This window comes from Pleurodeles waltl, chromosome 7 (assembly GCF_031143425.1).
Source record: "Pleurodeles waltl isolate 20211129_DDA chromosome 7, aPleWal1.hap1.20221129, whole genome shotgun sequence".
Classification (NCBI taxonomy): domain Eukaryota; kingdom Metazoa; phylum Chordata; class Amphibia; order Caudata; family Salamandridae; genus Pleurodeles; species Pleurodeles waltl.
Genome location: NC_090446.1, coordinates 1,131,237,154 through 1,131,256,787, shown reverse-complemented (window position 1 = coordinate 1,131,256,787; position 19,634 = coordinate 1,131,237,154). Strand labels below are relative to the sequence as shown.

Genomic DNA, 19,634 nt, shown 5'->3' with positions numbered 1-19,634 from the left:
TCGACTCCTGCATCGAAACAGGTGTGGCCTTTTTCGGCACCGAACCCGAAGGCGGTCACCGATGATTTTCTTTCAGGTAGAACCATGGCTCTCTGGCAGAGGTGCACCCAAGCCCTTAATAGGTCTCTTTGAAGTGGGCGTAGGGGCAACGGTACTCACATGCTGAGCTGCAGTGATCGGTTGGCTGTCTTCATTCGAATCTGCTTCGGAGTCGGTGTCCTGGATCGAAACAGCCATCTGGGCCTTCTTCTAAGGTGTCAGTGGACTCTGTATGCTTCAATGCCATTTCGAGTCTCCTAGCTCTCCAGTCACACAGTGTCTTTTTCAACAGGAACGACCAACAAGCTTCACAGCCTTCTTCTCAATGTTCGTGAGAGAGACATAGGTATATAACACATGTTGATCTGTGTAGGGGAATTTTGCATGGCATCGAGGACAGAATCGGAATCGAGTCCGATCCATCAGGCTCCGGCGTGGTAGGCCTGAACAGGCCTGAGTGGGGCGCAAGCGCCCAAAAGGGCGTTTTCTGGTTTCCGACGTTACTATCAGCTCGATTGCAGAGGGGAACCCGATCGAAACAATACCGACGGTAGAATAAAGTTATTATAAAGTTTCTGATTTGAAAGTCTCGGAGCGAGAGTAAACACGTCCGAACCTAGCAGCTGATAGTGCGCATGGGCATTGACTCCTTTGTTTGTTTTCTATCACAAAAGGAGGAGTCATTCGATTCCGTGACTCGAAAAAAGACTTCTTCGAAGAAAAACAACTTGTAACACTCCGAGCCCAACACTAGATGGCCGGACTTATGCAGCTACACATGCCATCGAACATATATATATTTTGAAGTACCCTTTCTGGAACAACTATACATTTATTACCATTTTTTGCCTCACTTATACCAATGTGATTCTAAGCATTACTGGATTAAATGTTACACCTTCAGAAACGGGTACACACAAAAAGAAAGCAGACAGCTCAAGCTGCCAGGTGTCTCCTAACAAGCTTTATTTATTGATTTATTTCCCCAAAAATTATGAGTGTTACCAACTGAAGGGAAATCTGTTTATTGGAATTCTACAACAATACAAACCAAAATAAAGCATAACAGGAACACAATGTCAATGATCATTGACATGTATATCAACAACTAATGTACATTATTACACAGTATGACTATATATGTAGAGTCTCCATGCATAGCAGGTGCTTTAGCTATCAGGGGATGTAACCCCGCTAATCTGCTTGCAACCTCCTATCTCCAAATAAGGTCATGATCATGCTGAATTGGTCTCTCCAATGACTTCATATATTTGCATGTTTGTTTCGATAACCTTTGGATTTATAAAGTGACTCTTCCGCAATAGAACAATAGTCCATCCCATGTAGCCACTGGCGGATGGCTGTGACCCCTCTAGATCCCCAGTGACTCGCTATGTCTAACTTTGCAGGCATGCACACAATATAGATCAATATCTTCTGTCCCCAGTTACCATCCCACCCCAGAAACACCCCCCAATATTGCATAATTGGGGTGTTGGTCTATGTGTATTCCAAACACGTATTCCAATATGTTAATTTCAGTACCCCTGTATCTATGGCATTTAGGGCCACCACCCCTTCCCATCTTCCACAGTCTGTAAGGGGTGTAACATATCTGGTAAAAGTATTTAAAATGAATAAGTCTCAACTGGGAAAGTATTACTAATTGTGTAGTTACTATCATGGCCTCAACTCAATCATCTTCTAGTTTTCCCAAGATCTGACTCCTGCTTCTTCCACAATTTCTGTAGGAGACTGGCTCAGTTTATACTGTACACCTATGGTGTGGCACCCTATACTGAGTCCAGGCAACCCTTAGTGATAGTTAATAGGTGTCCTGACAGCAGAAGCTCTCTAGGGGTAGCCGAGGTGAGTAGCGAAAGCTTATCCTGGAGGAATGCAAAGCACTTGTAATACCACAGTAGCTAGACAATAACTTAGTCACAAGAAAGAACCACGCAAGTGTTGGAAAAATAAAGGGTTCTTTATTACAGCAATACTACCAAACTACCATTGTTGTATCTCCCTTTGGAGACACTACATACAACTACATACATAAAATAACCAGCTGAAATAGCATAGAAATATACAGGGCCCTACAGGAGGGCCAAACCATATACTAAAAGTAGAATGTGAACGGGAGACTCCAGCCAAGGTAAGTGTAGTGGTTAACCAGGGGCTGGTGCCAGTTAGGAACACCAGAGGGAAGTACACTAAGTGACCCCAGCAACCAGGAGTAAGTCAGTTACCCACCCAGTTGTTTCATATGCTAACACAGAGTGCAGTGGTTGGAGTTTGTGAAATTCAGAACCCTTCCCAGTGGACCCCGAGGGAAACAGCAGGCAAGAGGATGGATGGAGAGTGCTCCTACCCCAGTATACCCAGAAGACACGAGTACCTACAGCAGGGGCTCAGATGTAGAGGGGAGAAGGGACTCTTTCTGAAGACTGTGGATGCCTCGAATTGTCCAGCTGCTGTCACGTCCCGTGGACGATTCTGGACGTGGAGGACCTGCAAAGGAAGGGGACCGAGACCAGCACCCAAAGAGGTGCCCAGTTGGTGCAGGTGAAAATGCTCACCCTCCTGAAGATTAAATTCCTGCAAGTTGGTGGAAGAAGAAGTACAGCTGCGGGGTCCAGGAGCTGTTGAACATCCCAGGAGTTGCCGACGAGCTGTCCCTCTATGCTCGCTAGATTGTAGGAGGGTCAGTGACCAGCCAGGACACCAAAAAGCACAGGCAAGTGCAAATAGGAGTTGCAGAAGGTTTTGCAAAGTTTGGTGACCAGCAAGATCTAGGGAACTCTACCCAGGAGGGGGAGTCAGAGCTGGCCCTCAGCACACAGGAAGGTCAACAGAAGTTGATGGACCCCCAAGAGTGACCCACAGGGGCCTGACAAAAGGAGGCCTTACCAGCCCAGCAAAACAGTCCCACGTTGCAGGACAGAAGCTGATTGTCGGTTTTCAGAGTGCTGGGGGCCAGGGCTTCTTGGAGGCAGAAGCTCTCTCGGAGGAACAACCAACAAGCCTTGGCAAATACAACAGTTGCAGTGCACAGGGGTGCACATCCAGTGGCAGGAGCAAGGGCCCACAGTCTCCCAACTTGGATAGAAGACAAGCAGGACCCAGAGGAGACTACATACTCACCACCTGTGAAGCAGGATCTTCGGAAGTCCAGGAAGAGCGGACCCCCACCAACTGGCTGACGATGCCTGAAAGTGCCTACAGTTGCAAGGGAGGGACTCCTTCACTCCAAGGGAGATTCCTTCGTGCTTGCTGGTGCAAACAGAGTCCTTGTGATCCTGGAGGATGCACAGCCTTTTGGATGTTTGCAGAATTCTTGCAGGATCCGGGGAAACAATGCTGCAGTGGGAGCCTTCCCACCAGAAGCAGACTTGTTTGGTTCCAGGCAAAGGCCAGCAGATGTTCCAGAGGCCAGGGGCAGAAGATGTCTTGCTAAGAGTTACTTGTAGAGTCTTGCGTGACAAATCTGAGACCCCACCTGCAAAGAGGCCCTCAAATAACTCTGAAATGGGGCTGGTCACTCTCTGCAGCGACCCACCTATCAGAGGGGGTCAGGGAGGTCTCCTACCAGGCCTAACCAACCAGATGCTCTCAGGGGCCTTTGCATATCTTATTTACAAGATGGCAGAATCAAGTGGCCACCTGGCAGAGCTCTGGACACCTCCCTAGGGAAGGAGCTGGAGAAGAGGGTGGTCACTCCCCTGTGCGTTTTGCAGTTTTGTGCCAGAACGAAACTGCACAAAGCACAGGGTTCCTGAACTGGTGCAAATCGGATTATGCAAGGAGGGCACCAATTGTGTCCCCTCAAAGCAGTCTGGTGGCGCTCAGAGGCCACACACCCCAGCCCTTAGACATCTAATGCACAGGGAGAGATGGTCACTCCTCTCCCTTGCAGGAAATCCTTTGTTCTGCTCCTCCCGCCTGAGTTTCGCTCATCAGCAGGAAGGCAGAACAGTGTCTGGGGTCAGCAGCAGCACGGCTGGCAGCTGTACCCTGTAAGTATGCACAGGCAGAACTGGGGGATCCCCCTAGGGAACCCCCACAGTACATGGTATCATGCAACTAATACTGGAATCTGTGTAATTGCATGATTCCAACATGTTTGATACCATACATGCCTAGGTTTCGAGTAGGTTTTGTAGTTGGACCACTTGTGTTAACCAATGTCCACTGCATACCTTAAGATGGCTTCCCAGCACTTACAGAGTCCAGGAATTGGCCTGGGGTCTGCAGAGGTGCCCGGCTCAGGCAGGGGTACCCTCACATGTAGAGACATGCACCCTTGGGCTGAAGGGCCAACCAGAGAGGTGACTTCTAATGTCTAAGTGCAGTGGTCAGGTGTGGCAGTGAAAGGGTGCATGCACCTTTCATGCAGGCTGCAATGGCAGGCCTGCAATCAGTTTGCATGGGCTCCCAGGAGTGACATAATACATACTGCAGCCCATGGGGCACCCTTGGAGTACCAATGCCCTGGGTACCTAGGTACCCACATGGGTGCACCAGTATGCCAATTGTGGATGTGAAAGGTAACCAACAACTAAATGTAGGGGCAAGAGCACTGTCACTGGGGGCCTGGTTAGCAGGATCCCAGTAAACAACAGTCCAAACACACTGACATCAGGCAAAACGTGGAGGTAACTATACCAGAATTATGGCACTTTCCTACAGTTTCTTTGAAGGATAACATCTGGTGCGCAGCCCAGAAGTTGCCCATCTTTGAGATTCCCAGCCTATACCAGCCCTTAAATCCCTGCAACCCAGATGTTTCCTTTAACAAGGACCACAACCATAGTGGTGTTTCTTTAGCAAATGTCTTATTCCACTTGTTGGAAATGAGGGTCTCTAGTTGGCAGAGGTTTGCACCTTGTCCACATAGGGGCCCTCAGTCTAGTCAAGGTAAGGGAGCCAGACAGCTAAAATAACCCCTGCTCACGCCCCTGGTAGCTTGGTTCAAACAGTCAGGCTTATCTCAGAGGCAACATGTAAAGTATTTGTACACACACAGTAACAGTGAAAACACCACACAAACACTCCACACCAGTTTAGAAAAATAGCTGATATTTATCAGAGTAAAACAAGCCCAAAACAAGAATCCAACATACACAAGTAAAGAAACAATTAAAAAAAAAAAAGAAAATCTTAGTATAGCGCTTAGAAACACAATAGCTCCAAGTGAGGCTATCAAGGCGTTTTGACAGAGTTTCTTCGAACAGTCCGACGCCACTTGTGAAGGACTGCAGGCAAGTCACGGAGTCGCACAGACCCCAGGTACAGTACCATGGAAAGAGATGAGGAAACAAAAACGCTGCACGGAGTCAGCGAGGTGAGGCTTCGCTGGAGCCGGTGCGGCATCAGTTCCTTACTGCTACCGGGGAGGTGAGGCGTTAGTTCCTTATTGCTGCACAGGGGAGGTGAGGCACTGGTTCCTTACGGTTGCAGGGGACGTGATGCAGCGTCAGTTCTTTACAACAAGGATGGGTCGATGAATCCAGCAGGTCAAGATGCAAGGCATCAACTTTGCGGTGTCAGGGTCACACCACGGGGCCACAGGTGCTGCGGCGGAGTCGTATCACAGATGGGACATCAAGGGTGTTGCAGCAGGATTGGGCATGTGTTGCGGTCACGGTCTTTCCACTCAGCAGGAATCAGACAGCAGTGCCAGTTCCAAAGTTGCTCTGAAGTTGATGTGCTTGGTTTCTTCTTGGTTGCACCAGAGCACACTTCCAAGGGCCCAGGAACTAGATTTGGCACCACCTGACAAGCCGGACTCTCAGCAGGAGAGCCCAGGTGCTGGCAGGTGAAGTCTTTGATGGCCCTGAGACTTCGTAACAGGAGACAAGCTCAGTTCAAGCCTTTGGAGAAACTTGGAAAGGGGGATGTAGATAGCCAAGTCAAGTCCTTTTACTCCAAGGACAGAAGCAGCAAGCAGCAGCCCAGCACAACAAAACAATAGGCAGAGTGGCAGTCCCTCCTACACCATCCAGTTCTTCTTCCTGACAAAATGTGTGCAGTCCAGAAGTGTTCGAACTATGTTGTGTCAGAGGTCCAGTACTTAGACCCATTTCTACCTTTGAAGTAGGCAAACTTCAAAAAGAAATCTTTGCAGCGCACAAGACCCCGTCTTCCCTGCCATGGCCCCAGACATACTCCAGGGGGTTGGAGACTGCTTTGTGTAGGATAGGCACAGCCCTATTTAGGTGTAAGTGTCAGTTCCTCCCACCACTCTAGCTCAGTAAGACCCATCAACTAACTTAGTAATGAGCCATCAGGATATGCAGGGCACACCTCAGCTCCCTTTGTATGACTGTCTAGAGTAAATGCACAAACTGCTTGTCATCCTGATCCAGAACTGTATTCCACAGACAGACCGAGGAACAGATTGGTATGTAAGAAAATGTCCACTTTCTAAAAATTCAAAAATCAACTTACCAAAAGATGTATTTTGAATTTGTGAGTTCAGAGACCCCAAACTCCATTTCTCTATAAGCTCCCAATGGGAAATTACACTTAAAAGATATTGCAAGGCAATACCCCACGTTACCCTATGGGAGAAATGGGCCTCGCTATAGTGAAAAACTGATTTAGTAGTATTTCAGTATCATAACATGTAAAAAAACACTAGTACAAGTCCTATCTTTTAAATACACTGCACCCCGCCCATGTGGCTGCCTTGGGCTGAACTTAGGGGTGATTTACATGCAGTAAAAGTAAAGTGGGTGCACGTGCAAGGTCAGCATGGCAGTTAAAAACTGCACACACAGGCACTGCAATGGCAGGCCTGAGACATCTTTACAGGGTTACTCATGTGGGTTGCACATTCAGTGCTGCAGGCCCACATGTGGCATTTCGTTTACAGGCCCCATGCACACATGGTGCACTATACTATGGACTTGCTAGTAAATCAAATATGTCAATCATGGATAAACCAATCACCAATACAATTTAAACAGGCAGCATATGCACTAGTTATCAGAGGTAGAGTGCACAGAGTGCTAAAGAATCATGCTCTATGCCAACATTATACTGTTAACATTGTTACAGAGTGCATCAGCATCAGCACCGAAATCTGGGCTCCATATAGCCAGGATCAAGGAGAAGCCCCCAAAATGACACTATTTCTAGTCACGTGGCAGGATCAACCACAGCACCAACACCTCCATCATATGGTGATTGTATGCATTGCTAGTGTGACACTCTCAGAGGAACCCCACACTGATACAACATTATTTACACATATCTGTAAGCTTGTAGTACCACTGAGGCTATTCTGTATGGGTATATTTAAAGAGCATAGAGCATCTGTGGTAAGGCCACCATTTTAGTTAATGCTATATGTCTCAACATGTTCAACAGTAGTGTTAACCAGCATGCCATGTGCCCCTAGCCTTCTATGTCACAGGTGCACTATTCCAACTCCAGCTGGTGTTGGAGTCCCTGGAAATGTACATGTTGAAGTACTTAAAGGGTCTCTTAATTCTTCTGATTGTAAGAACACTAGGGGTGATTGCGGAGGGATATCCACCAACAGGATACAGCTGATTTGTCCCAGTTCACGCGAAGGCCGTATACCTTGCCATAAATATTTTGAATCTGTATTAATCGAGTGAACAATGTGTCTGGCTGTTGAATAAATATTAAAAATATAATCTGTATATAGGGAAATATGGTACTGAATGCAGCCATCCCACTGCAAACCCCATACCTGCGCATCCCTCCTTATCCACTCAGCCAAACGCTCAATGGTAAGGGAAAAGAGAATCTTATATTTCCACACTCCATCGTAATTGAACTGGACTGTTGCCCATCTGGAACAATATAGCAGTTCTATGCATTTCCAGAAAAATGGCGCAAAAGAGCATATTACTTAACTTTGGTAACACTCTTTATGGTAGAGGCTCTACCTTGCAGCAGATTACTCACCTTATGAAAATTTACCAGGCACCAGGCTTGATCTGTTACTTTTTCAGCAGTACCTATGTGCGTTGATAGGTGGAGCCATGCGGCTCCGAAATGACACTGTTCTGCTCTGGAAATGATGTGTGGTGCCTATATAGGTACCGCTCCAGTACCCTGGCATTAGTTTCTTTTGAGACTCTCTGTACCCTTAGATGCAGAGCCCCAAAATCAAATTGGTGTGACCAGTTTCTTATGAGTTTCCACGTGTTATCAAGTGTTTATGCCTGTAGGTATAAAAGCACCCTTTAATCATAAGCTCAATTATCAGCCTGCTGCTTGTGTGATGATTTGGCTGTTACCTTGCCCATATCGGGTGAAAACACAGGAGGCGATGCCGCTGACATCTTCCTTTCGGATGCAGCCATAGCGCACCTGAGGCTTGAGGTGGGGCAACGAAACTATCTGAATGTCTCCCAGATTGGTCAGGATGGCTAGGTCATTCTCGCTGTAGTCATCGGTCTTGTGGCTCCCAAAACTGGCTACAGAAGCCTTACGCACCCGGGAGCCTTCCATGGCAGTCAGTTTCAGCTTCAACTTGGAGCTCACTTTAGGCAGCGTGAATACCTGCCAAAAGCAAGCAGAAAACATGAGAATCAATTTAACTTTGACAACAAGAACAATGTAGAAAACAAAAGTACATATGACCTGCCTATAACAATGGTTCTCCAGCATGACCAACCAACATGATTTATTTTGCTTGTTTGAAAAACCTCTGGTGTTGAAAAGGATCTTTGAACATTTTGTTTAGTCTATCAACTATTTAGGCACCCACTGAACACTACAATACTTAAGATATTAGCAACAAGTGCATTAAAGGTTGTCCTCCTGGCACAATTTTTGTTTACAAACTATTACCATGATGGCATAAACTTTATTCCAAAAAACAAGTTTTGGATGTTTGATGTGATACTACAAAGGGTATCCCAAGGGAAGCACAGTTGTTCTAAGGAAAAGAGAGAATCTCTTCTAGTCCAGCTTAAGATATTCTTTAGAGTCATACCTTGTATAAAATATATTTAATGGTAATGAGAAAGCACTAAGAATGAGTCTTCTTCTGGACAGGTTTCTGGGAACAGTACGCCTCACTTACAAATCCTCCTTTATCAGTGGTTATTATGGAATGTGCTTGCCTATGGACTCTTTATGTACTTTCCTAAGAACCACCACACAAGGCTCAGCCCTTTGACCTCATGGAGTCTTTGAATGTCTGTACATGAAGCTAGGGGCTAGTAGCCTACCTATACAAAGGTTCTAGAAATGCTGTGTGTGATTAATAAAGGGGCAAGGCCATGTAACGTCATAGTCCTCTTGCATGAATGTACCACAGCGGACATCTCTAAAAAATAACTCAGGTGGGCATGGGAAAAAACTGGGCTGGTCATTTGTCCCAATGACAATTCTCTGAATTTTACAATGAGAGCAGTCCAAATATAACAGAGGAGCTTGGCTAAACCCTGGCTGAAGTGAAAAGAGAAAGAACCGTTGTTCTGAGACATCAATGCCAAAAAACCCTGGTAGCCTAAGATGATCCTGGGCTGTTGTAATAGTTTGTGAACTGCAGAAGAAATAAAAATTAATTACCTGCAAACTGTGGTTCTCCAGTATTCTCCAGTATTGGATTCTCTTATAGATTGACAAGCTTGAATCATTCCTGGCCCGAGTCTCACAGTAATTTGTAATAAGCAATACAATGCTACAATGAGCTTTAAAAAGCTTAAAATAGCCACTTTGGTAACCTATTTAGATGTTTTAAAAAGAACTAAACTTCAGCCAATCAGGAGACTGACTAGTAAACACTACTCCCTTAGTATCATCATAACTCAGACTTCTTAGCGCAAGTGTGAATTTAGGTTATGTTTTAGGCGAGTCCGGATCGGGGAGAAGGATGAGTAGCATGTGAATCTATGAAATATAAAAAATACTGGTGAACCACAGTGTACAGTTAAGTAATTTGTTATCGCTCCAGTATTGGATCTGGCATAGATTCACATGCTTGAATCAGAATAACGAGCCGTAAATAAATACATATCTATTTTTCTATTTATCTATCAATCAAGAAATGTTTCTGTAAAGTAATACAGTTAGCTGATATAGCAAGCAGGTGAAATAATTAGGACATTCTACCTTACTGGAAGAAATATCAATGGCCTACTAGTCCTACAGATGCAACATTTACTGTTAAATCAAGACAATAGTGTCGAGTAAATGTGTGCTAGTTCTTCCATGTTGAATCCCTGCAGATATGCAACAAGGGCACTCCAACAAACAAGCAGTGGAAGTTACTATACTTCTTGTAAAGAGTGTCTTGAATTTCCCCCCATAGGGCCCTGAAGGGCCTATATCTGCGGCTAGATCCTGTCTCTACCAAATGATGCGTTACCGAAGGTAAATAACTTGTTCATCTGATAGAGACATCTAGCCACAGATTCCTTACTTTAGAATCAGATACCAAAGACATAGGGGGTTATTACAAATTTGGAGGAGGTGTTAATCCGTCCCAAAAGTGACGGATATACCACCAGCCGTATTACGAGTTCCATAGGATATAATGGACTCATAATACGGCTGGTGGTATATCCGTCACTTTACCGTCACTTTTGGGATGGATTAACACCTCCTCCAAAGTTGTAATAACCCCCATAGTATCCTGGAGGAGGGAATGTGAACCGAGACCTCCCAAAAAAGTCTCTAATTATCATAAAACTGGTTTAGAGCAAGAGAAAAAGACCAGAAAATCATAATAATTGAGGTGAGTAATAATATACTCTATGACATTAAAACCTGTGGAAGGAACCACAGGTAAATAAAACCTGAAAAACATGGGAATAAGCTAATCTATGTTAGTATGACAAATATGTGTCAGAAGCGATCCAACTATAATGAGAGTCTCTAACAAGAAGAAAACTGGACAAGTATAAGAGACATAGACATGCATTCATAAGAATATCTATGAGGAAACACATCCTCTTCACTAAAAGAACTGTGTAAAGGACCACAATAAAAAAATAAAAAATAAAAAAAAAATTATGAAAATGTTAAGAGCATGGAGATAGGTTCACCAGTGATCGAGACCATTAAAAATATGCCCTTCGAACAAAACTAGTCTGGAATAATTCAAAAAGACTGGGCATGCATATCCATGTAGGTGAGCCCTAACATGTTTCAAGACGGTAAACTTGTGAGAGGAACCACAGGATAAGGAGTCAAACATTCAAAAACATGTAATAAAGAAAACCCATGTTAATATGACCAATCGGTGTTAGAGGTGAACTAACAAACTAAATATAAAACTACTTTCTCCCTCAATGGGATCCGAACCCATGCATGAGCACCCCAAAAGTAATGTGGTAAGAACCACAGCAATTAAAGTCACATAGACAAAGAAACCATGGGTAAGAAACACTACCCATGACTATAGGACAGTATTGCCAAATGAGTTAGTGAAGATAAATCTATTTGTCCTTATATGTAGACCGAAACTGCATGGTCTACCCTGGTGAAACACATAGCAGCATAATATGCCATTTAGCAATACCCCTAACCAGACCTACACTATAAGACACATACAAATGTTCTTTAAAAAAAAAAAGTTGAAGACAACAATAGCAACCATTTGGCATGTAATGAAAATGTCACTTACCCAGTGTACATCTGTTCGTGGCATCAGTCGCTGAGATTCACATGGTATGCATGAGCTCGCCATCTGGTGTTGGGTCGGAGTGTTACAAGTTGTTTTTCTTCGAAGAAGTGTTTTCGAGTCACGGGACCGAGTGACTCCACCTTCTGTGCTCATTGCGCATGGGCGTCGACTCCATCTTCGATTGTTTTCCCCGCAGAGGGTGAGGTAGGAGTTGTACTATAGTAATAGTGCCCGCGCAATGAAAAATGTAAGTATGTACCTATTAAAGGATTAAGTAATATATATACAAATGTACAAAATTGAAGGTAACTTCTGAACTGCTACAGGCTTCCGGGGAGGTGGGTGGGTCCATGTGAATCTCAGCGACTGATGCCACGAACAGATGTACACTGGGTAAGTGACATTTTCAGTTCGATGGCATCTGTCGCTGTAGATACACATGGTATGCATAGACTAGTAAGCAGTTAGTTCCCCATAAGCGGTGGTTTAGCCTGTAGGAGTAGAAGTTGTCTGAAATAGAGTTCTTAATACAGCTTGACCTACTGTAGCTTGTTGTGCGGATAGCACATCTATACAGTAGTGTTTGGTGAATGTGTGAGGCGTAGACCAAGTGGCTGCCTTACATATTTCTTGCATTGGGATGTTTCCTAAAAAGGCCATTGAAGCACCTTTTTTCCTTGTTGAATGTGCCCTGGGAGTAATGGGCAGTTGTCTTTTTGCTTTAAGGTAGCAGATTTGGATGCATTTAACTATCCATCTGGCTATACCTTGTTTTGATATTGGGTTACCTGCATGAGGTTTTTGGAATGCAATAAATAGCTGTTTAGTTTTTCTGATGTTCTTCGTTCTGTCAATGTAGTACATTAATGCTCTTTTGACATCTAATGTATGTAGTGCTCTTTCAGCCACAGAATCTGGCTGTGGGAAGAATACTGGTAATTCTACCGTTTGATTTAGATGGAATGGAGAAATAACTTTTGGTAAAAATTTTGGATTAGGTCGTAGGACGACCTTATTTTTATGTATTTGTATAAAAGGCTCTTGTGTTGTGAACGCTTGAATTTCACTTACTCTTCTTAGAGATGTAATGGCGATGAGAAAGGCAACTTTCCAGGTGAGGAATTGTATTCCGCAAGAGTGCATGGGTTCGAAGGGTGGGCCCATGAGTCTTGTTAGAACCACGTTTAGGTTCCATGAAGGAACAGGTGGTGTTCTTGGTGGTATAATTCTTTTAAGCCCTTCTATGAATGCTTTGATAACTGGTATCCTATACAAGGAAGTTGAATATGTAGTTTGCAGGTATGCAGATATTGCTGCAAGGTGTATTTTAATAGAAGAGAAGGCTAGCTTTGCTTTTTGTAAATGGAGCAAGTAATCTACTATATGTTTTGGAGTTGCCTCTAGTGGTTGTATCTGATTATGATGGCAGTAACAAACAAATCTTTTCCACTTACTTGCGTAGCAGTGTCTAGTGGATGGCCTTCTGGCCTGCTTTATGACTTCCATACACTCTTGGCTAAGTTGTAAGTGTCCGAATTCTAGGATTTCAGGAGCCAGATTGCTAGATTCAGCGATGCTGGGTCCGGGTGTCTGATCTGTTGGTTGTGTTGCGTTAACAGATCTGGTTTGTTGGGCAGTTTGATGTGTGGTACTACAGACAGATCTAGCAGTGTTGTGTACCAGGGTTGTCTTGCCCACGTTGGTGCTATTAAAATGAGTTTGAGTTTGTTTTGACTCAATTTGTTTACTAGGTAAGGAAGGAGAGGGAGAGGAGGAAAAGCGTAAGCAAATATTCCTGACCAGTTCATCCATAGGGCATTGCCTTGGGATTGCTTGTGTGGGTATCTGGACGCGAAGTTTTGGCATTTTGCGTTCTCTTTTGTTGCAAATAAGTCTATTTGTGGTGTTCCCCAGAGTGTGAAGTAGGTGTTCAGAATTTGTGGGTGGATTTCCCATTCGTGGACTTGCTGGTGATCTCGAGAGAGATTGTCTGCCAGCTGATTCTGGATCCCCGGAATAAACTGTGCTATTAGACCAATTTGATGGTGGATTGCCCACTTCCATATTTTTTGAGCTAACAAGCTTAACTGCGTTGAATGTGTTCCTCCTTGTTTGTTTAGATAATACATCGTTGTCATGTTGTCTGTTTTGACAAGGATGTATTTGTGGGTTATGATTGGTTGGAAAGCTTTTAGTGCTTGAAAAACTGCTAATAATTCTAGATGATTTATATGCAGTTTTGTTTGATGTATGTTCCATTGTCCTCTTATGTTGTGTTGATTGAGATGTGCTCCCCACCCTGTCATGGAAGCATCTGTTGTTATTACGTACTGTGGCACTGGGTCTTGGAAAGGCCGCCCTATGTTTAAATTTATACTGTTCCACCATAGAAGCGATAGGTAAGTTTGGCGGTCTAGCAACACCAGATCTAGAAGGTGACCCTGTGCTTGAGACCACTGTGAGGCTAGGCACTGTTGTAAGGGCCTCATGTGCAGTCTTGCGTTTGGGACAATGGCTATGCATGAGGACATCATGCCTAGGAGCTGTAGTATTGTTCTTGCTTGTATTGTTTGGTTTGGAGACATGTGTTGAATGACCCTGTTGAAATTGTGGATCCTTTGTGGAGTTGGCGTTGCTACTCCTTTTGTCGTGTCTATTATGGCTCCTAGATATTGCTGTACTTTGCTTGGCAGAATGTTTGATTTTGCAAAGTTGACGGTGAACCCTAAATTGTAGAGGGTTTGTATGACTTGATTTGTGTGGTTTGAGCATTGTGTGAGCGAACTGGTTTTGATTAGCCAGTCGTCTAGATACGGGAACACATGTATTTGCTGCCTTCTGATGTGTGCAGCGACTACTGCTAGGCACTTTGTGAATACTCTTGGAGCGGTTGTTAAACCAAAAGGCAATACTTTGAATTGGTAATGTATTCCTTTGAATACAAACCTTAGATATTTCCTGTGTGATTGATGGATTGGTATATGGAAATATGCGTCCTTGAGGTCTAGGGTTGTCATGTAGTCGTGTTTTCTGAGCAATGGTAACACTTCTTGTAGTGTGACCATGTGAAAGTGGTCTGATTTGATGAATGTGTTTACTACCCTGAGGTCTAGAATTGGTCTCAGTGTTTCGTCCTTTTTTGGTATCAAGAAGTACAGTGAATAAACTCCTGTGTTTATTTGTGTGCTTGGTACTAATTCTATTGCATTTTTTTGCAGTAGTGCTTGAACTTCTATCTCTAGAAGTTGTGAATGGTATTTTGATAAATTTTGTGATTTTGGTGGTATGTCTGGAGGGAATTGCATGAATTCTATGCAATAACCATGTTGGATAATTGCTAGGACCCATGTATCTGTAGTTATTTTGTCCCATGCTTCGTAATATTGATGTATCCTCCCCCCCACTGGTGTTGTGTGGGAGGGGTGAGTGACGTGTGAGTCACTGCTTGTTGGTAGTGGTTTTGGGGCTTTGAAATCTTCCTCTATTCCTAGGAAATTGCCCCCCTCTATACTGGCCCCGAAAACCTCCTCTGTACTGTCCCTGGTAGGTGGGCGGTGCGGACTGTGAGGTGCTAGCTTGTGTGGCCTGACCCCGAAACCCTCCTCTAAAAGGTGTTTTGCGGAAGGTGTTATAAGATCCTCTGCTCTGCGGGGAGTAGAGTGCGCCCATGGCCTTGGCAGTGTCAGTGTCCTTCTTGAGCTTTTCTATAGCTGTGTCGACCTCCGGACCGAACAGAAGTTTCTCGTTTACTGGCATGTTAAGCACTGCCTGCTGAATTTCTGGCTTGAATCCAGACGTTCTGAGCCATGCGTGCCTACGGATGGTAACCGACGTATTAATGGTTCTTGCGGCCGTGTCTGCTGCATCCATGGAGGAGCGTATTTGATTGTTGGAAATGTTTTGACCCTCCTCAACAACCTGTTTTGCTCTTTTTTGCAGATCTTTTGGGAGATGTTCAATGAGATGCTGCATCTCATCCCAGTGGGCTCTGTCGTATCGCGCTAGCAGCGCTTGTGAATTTGCGATGCGCCACTGGTTTGCTGCTTGGACAGCAACCCTCTTCCCGGCTGCATCGAACTTCCTACTTTCTTTATCTGGGGGAGGTGCATCCCCAGAAGTGTGCGAGTTTGCCCGTTTTCTGGCAGCCCCTACCACCACAGAGTCTGGTGGCAGCTGAGAGGTGATGAAGACAGGGTCCGTAGGAGGCGCCTTATACTTTTTGTCCACCCTAGGCGTCACTGCCCTACTTTTAACTGGCTCCTTAAAAATGTCCTTTGCATGGCGTAGCATGCCTGGGAGCATCGGCAGGCTTTGGTAGGAGCTGTGGGTTGAGGAGAGGGTGTTAAATAAAAAATCATCCTCGACTTGTTCCGAGTGTAGTTCCACATTATGGAATAGAGCTGCTCTAGCCACCACTTGTGAGTAGGCTGTGCTGTCTTCCGGTGGTGATGGCCTAGTTGGGTATGTGTCTGGGCTGTTATCAGACACTGGTGCGTCGTACAAGTCCCACGCATCCTGATCTTGGTCGTCGTGGCTCATGGCGGTGTGAGCTGGCGAATGTGACGGGGTGTAAGTTGGCGAAGCCGGAGTTACAGGTGGAGGCGAGGGAGGAGGTGTTACCTTTTGTGTTGTTTGTTGCTGAGGAGTAAACTGAAGCGTTCTCTTTCGTTTGATAGGTGGAAGGGTACTGATCTTCCCAGTCCCCTGCTGAATAAAGATACGCTTTTGCGTGTGATCCACGTCAGTGGATTGCAGTTCTTGTTCAAATCTATGTTTCTTCATTTGAGAAGACATAGAATGCTCTTCGGTATAGGAGCCAGAAACAGGGTCTGATGTCGCTTTTTTCGGCTCCGAAAGCCCTGTCGATTGTTTTTTCGGCTCCGAGGTAACCTTCCTCTTTTTCTGTGCCGAAAATTCTTGGCCTCTATGGTCTTCGGCGCCACTGTCTCGGCGTCGATCGGTGTCGACACCGAACTCTCGGTGTCGATGCTTCTGTTTAGCACTCTCTCGGTCCCGAGGAGGCTGCGTGCCGGTGTCTCGACCGAAGTCGGACGATCTCGACACTGAATGGGCCTTTTTCGGTGCCGATTGTTGGTCACCGAGAATTTGGGTGGAGCCATGGCCGGTTGGCAGTGGCGTCCCCTGGGCCTTCTTTCCTTTTTTAGGGTTTGATCTCGACGTCTTACTCACAGTTCTTGTAGAGTGTAGCTCGTCGGAGTCTGAATCCTGGATGGAAAAGGATTCCTCCTGTTCTTCTTCTGTCTCGAACTGTCGACGCTCTTTTGGCGTGGACGCCATCTGCAGTCTTCTCGCTCGACGGTCGCGCAGAGTTTTTCGGGACCGGAACGCCCGACAGGCCTCGCAGGATTCTTCACTGTGCTCGGGTGACAGGCACAGATTACAGACCGAGTGCAGGTCCGTATAAGGATATTTGTTGTGGCATTCGGGGCAGAATCGAAACGGGGTCCGATCCATCGGCGTTGTCCTCCACGCGGTCGGGCCGACTAGGCCCCGACGGGGTGCCGAAATCTACCCCGAAGGGCACCGAAGCGCTTCGATGTTCAACGCGTCGTCGTATGTGTCTATCTGTAACCGGATCGCAACGATACCGTCGAGAATCTTCCGTCTTCAGCTATCTTTCCGTTCCGAAACTCGGAGCGACATGAACACGTCCGAACCCGATGGCGGAAAGAAAACAATCGAAGATGGAGTCGACGCCCATGCGCAATGAGCACAGAAGGTGGAGTCACTCGGTCCCGTGACTCGAAAACACTTCTTCGAAGAAAAACAACTTGTAACACTCCGACCCAACACCAGATGGCGAGCTCATGCATACCATGTGTATCTACAGCGACAGATGCCATCGAACATATACTTTTCTCCAGGAAAAGTTGCTAGAGATAATAAAGACATCTTCAAGCTACTCTCAATATATATATATCCCTATTGACATAGGAGTATAATAAACAACCGCCTAGGTAATAACCAACCAAATATTATATTTTTCAAAGAACCCCAAGAAACAGAGATCAAAGGAAAAATCATATTCAAAGACAAAACCTAGGAGGAGGAGAAGAGGAAATAGGAGGAAGAAGATACCAACTACAGGAACGTCAGAAGAAATAGTCCCAACAACAGAGAGCAATTATTTGATAGTAAACCTATCAAATTATGAGCTAACAATAGAGGAAAGGAATGTACTAAATAATGGTTTGTCCTTTTGTCCAGAAATACATTTTGACTACACAGAATTGAGAACCGATGTATACAAATTTGTTAGAAAACTAAATCTAAAATAATTTTTTGCGAATAAGGACATAAAAAATGACAATGAGGAACAGAGAAGAGTTAAGGGCACAAATATAAGTGTGACACAGATACAGGATTTAAAAACATGTTATGATCTGATGCATAACTTGGATGAAGAAGCATTCTTAGAAACTGAGATTTTTTAAATGCTGTAAGAACGGACCAACATCAATACAGTCCATTGAAAACACAATCAAAATTTTGTTCAATTTTAAGTCCTGGCAACAAAATTAACATTTTTCACAAATTAGTTGTACAAGATTTGGACAAATTGAAAAAGATACATCAAGAGAGAAGGAAGGAAAATCTAAATAAAAGTGAATAGAAAGCCCTTGAACCTCTAAAAATGATAACTATAATAGAAATAAAAACAGCTGACAAGGGAGGAAATATAGTCATTATGAATACACAAGACTATTAATTAGAAGCATACAAACAATTGAATGATACAAAAAACTATCAAAGACTGAAATAAAAATCCCATTAATGGGAGGCGTGGCCACAGGCGTCAAGACGGCGGTCGCACTCTAAGAGTGCTCTGGACCCCGCCGTCATCTGCCCGGAAGGCCAAGCCATACCGCACCCACAGCGACAATCCAAGAGACCCCCTGTGGGTCTGTGGATGCTGCGGGACCCGAGGCGGAAGAGCCGGAAGAAATCCGACATTGGGAAGTGCCCCGGAGAGGATTGGATCCAGTGGCGAGGGCGGAGCGCAGTCGGCTCGACTCGGAGCGGCCCAGCGGGGCAGGGTGCTGAGCTGCAACCGGGGCCCGGGACTGTCGGAGTCGGCCCCCCGTGAGGAGCTAAGGGCTGTGATCCGCCGTGACGCGCCCGGACCGGGGACTGGAGAGGCAGTGCCGAGCGCTTCCGGCTGCCAGCGGGTCGCGTCGGTGACTGGGCCCGGGGGAGCGGAGGACCGCTGGACCCGAGGTTGGGCCCCACGACTGGATCGAGCCCCCGGCGCTGGCTTGGGCCGCCGCCGGGGAAGACTTTGCGGGGCCGCGGACGAGGGAGGATCCCGGCCTCCCTGCCCTTGGGACTGGAGGTTGGTGAGTGGGCCTGCCGTGGGGGCCGCGGGCTGCTGCTGGGGCCTGAGCCCCCGCGAGCGACCCCTGAGCTGGGGGCCGGACCCGGATGGTGAGTGGCCGGTCCCCTTGAGACACTGAGGAGAGCCCGGCCCAACGGGGGAGAAACCTGGAAAAGGGAGGCCCGCCCGCACGGGTCATTTGAGGGTGAGGCCGGGGGCCCAGTGAATGAACTCCCTAACCCGTAGGGAGTGAATATTCAAAGAAGCTGTGTTGGGGCCGGGGTCCTGCTGAGACAAGCGTGAACCCTATTACATCTGCAGTGAGGGCAACGGGCAGGGGCCTCAACGCCGGCGCTGCGATCTAGCCGTCGCCGAGGCGAAGTGGGCCACGGACTGTGCGCGGAGGTGACACGTGCTGGGAGCAGACCGAGGCGGGGACCGTCTCTCCACCCGTCCTCCCTCTGCTGCGGAATCCCCAGTGCTCTTGTGAGACTTGTTCCTCGAATCGGAAGAGAGCCAGAGACAGAATGGGAAAAGACAGGGCCACCAGACAGCCCCCGGCCTCACAGCAGAAAATAGAACAATATACCGTCCCGGCTTCCCCCCATGGAGAAACCACGGCGCTATCAGGAACCTCCACAC

At 46.0% G+C, this 19,634-nt stretch overlaps 1 protein-coding gene across 3 annotated transcripts in view; it reads right to left on the bottom strand.

Annotated features, from left to right (window-relative positions):
* LLGL2 (LLGL scribble cell polarity complex component 2) overlaps positions 1-19,634 on the bottom strand; it is a 624,825-nt gene that overhangs the window by 218,222 nt on the left and 386,969 nt on the right. For all 3 annotated transcript variants that reach the window (XM_069200160.1, XM_069200158.1, XM_069200159.1), the window contains exon 20: positions 8,316-8,580. In XM_069200160.1, the coding sequence (XP_069056261.1) occupies positions 8,316-8,580 (265 nt within the window). The remainder of the gene's footprint in view (positions 1-8,315; positions 8,581-19,634) is intronic.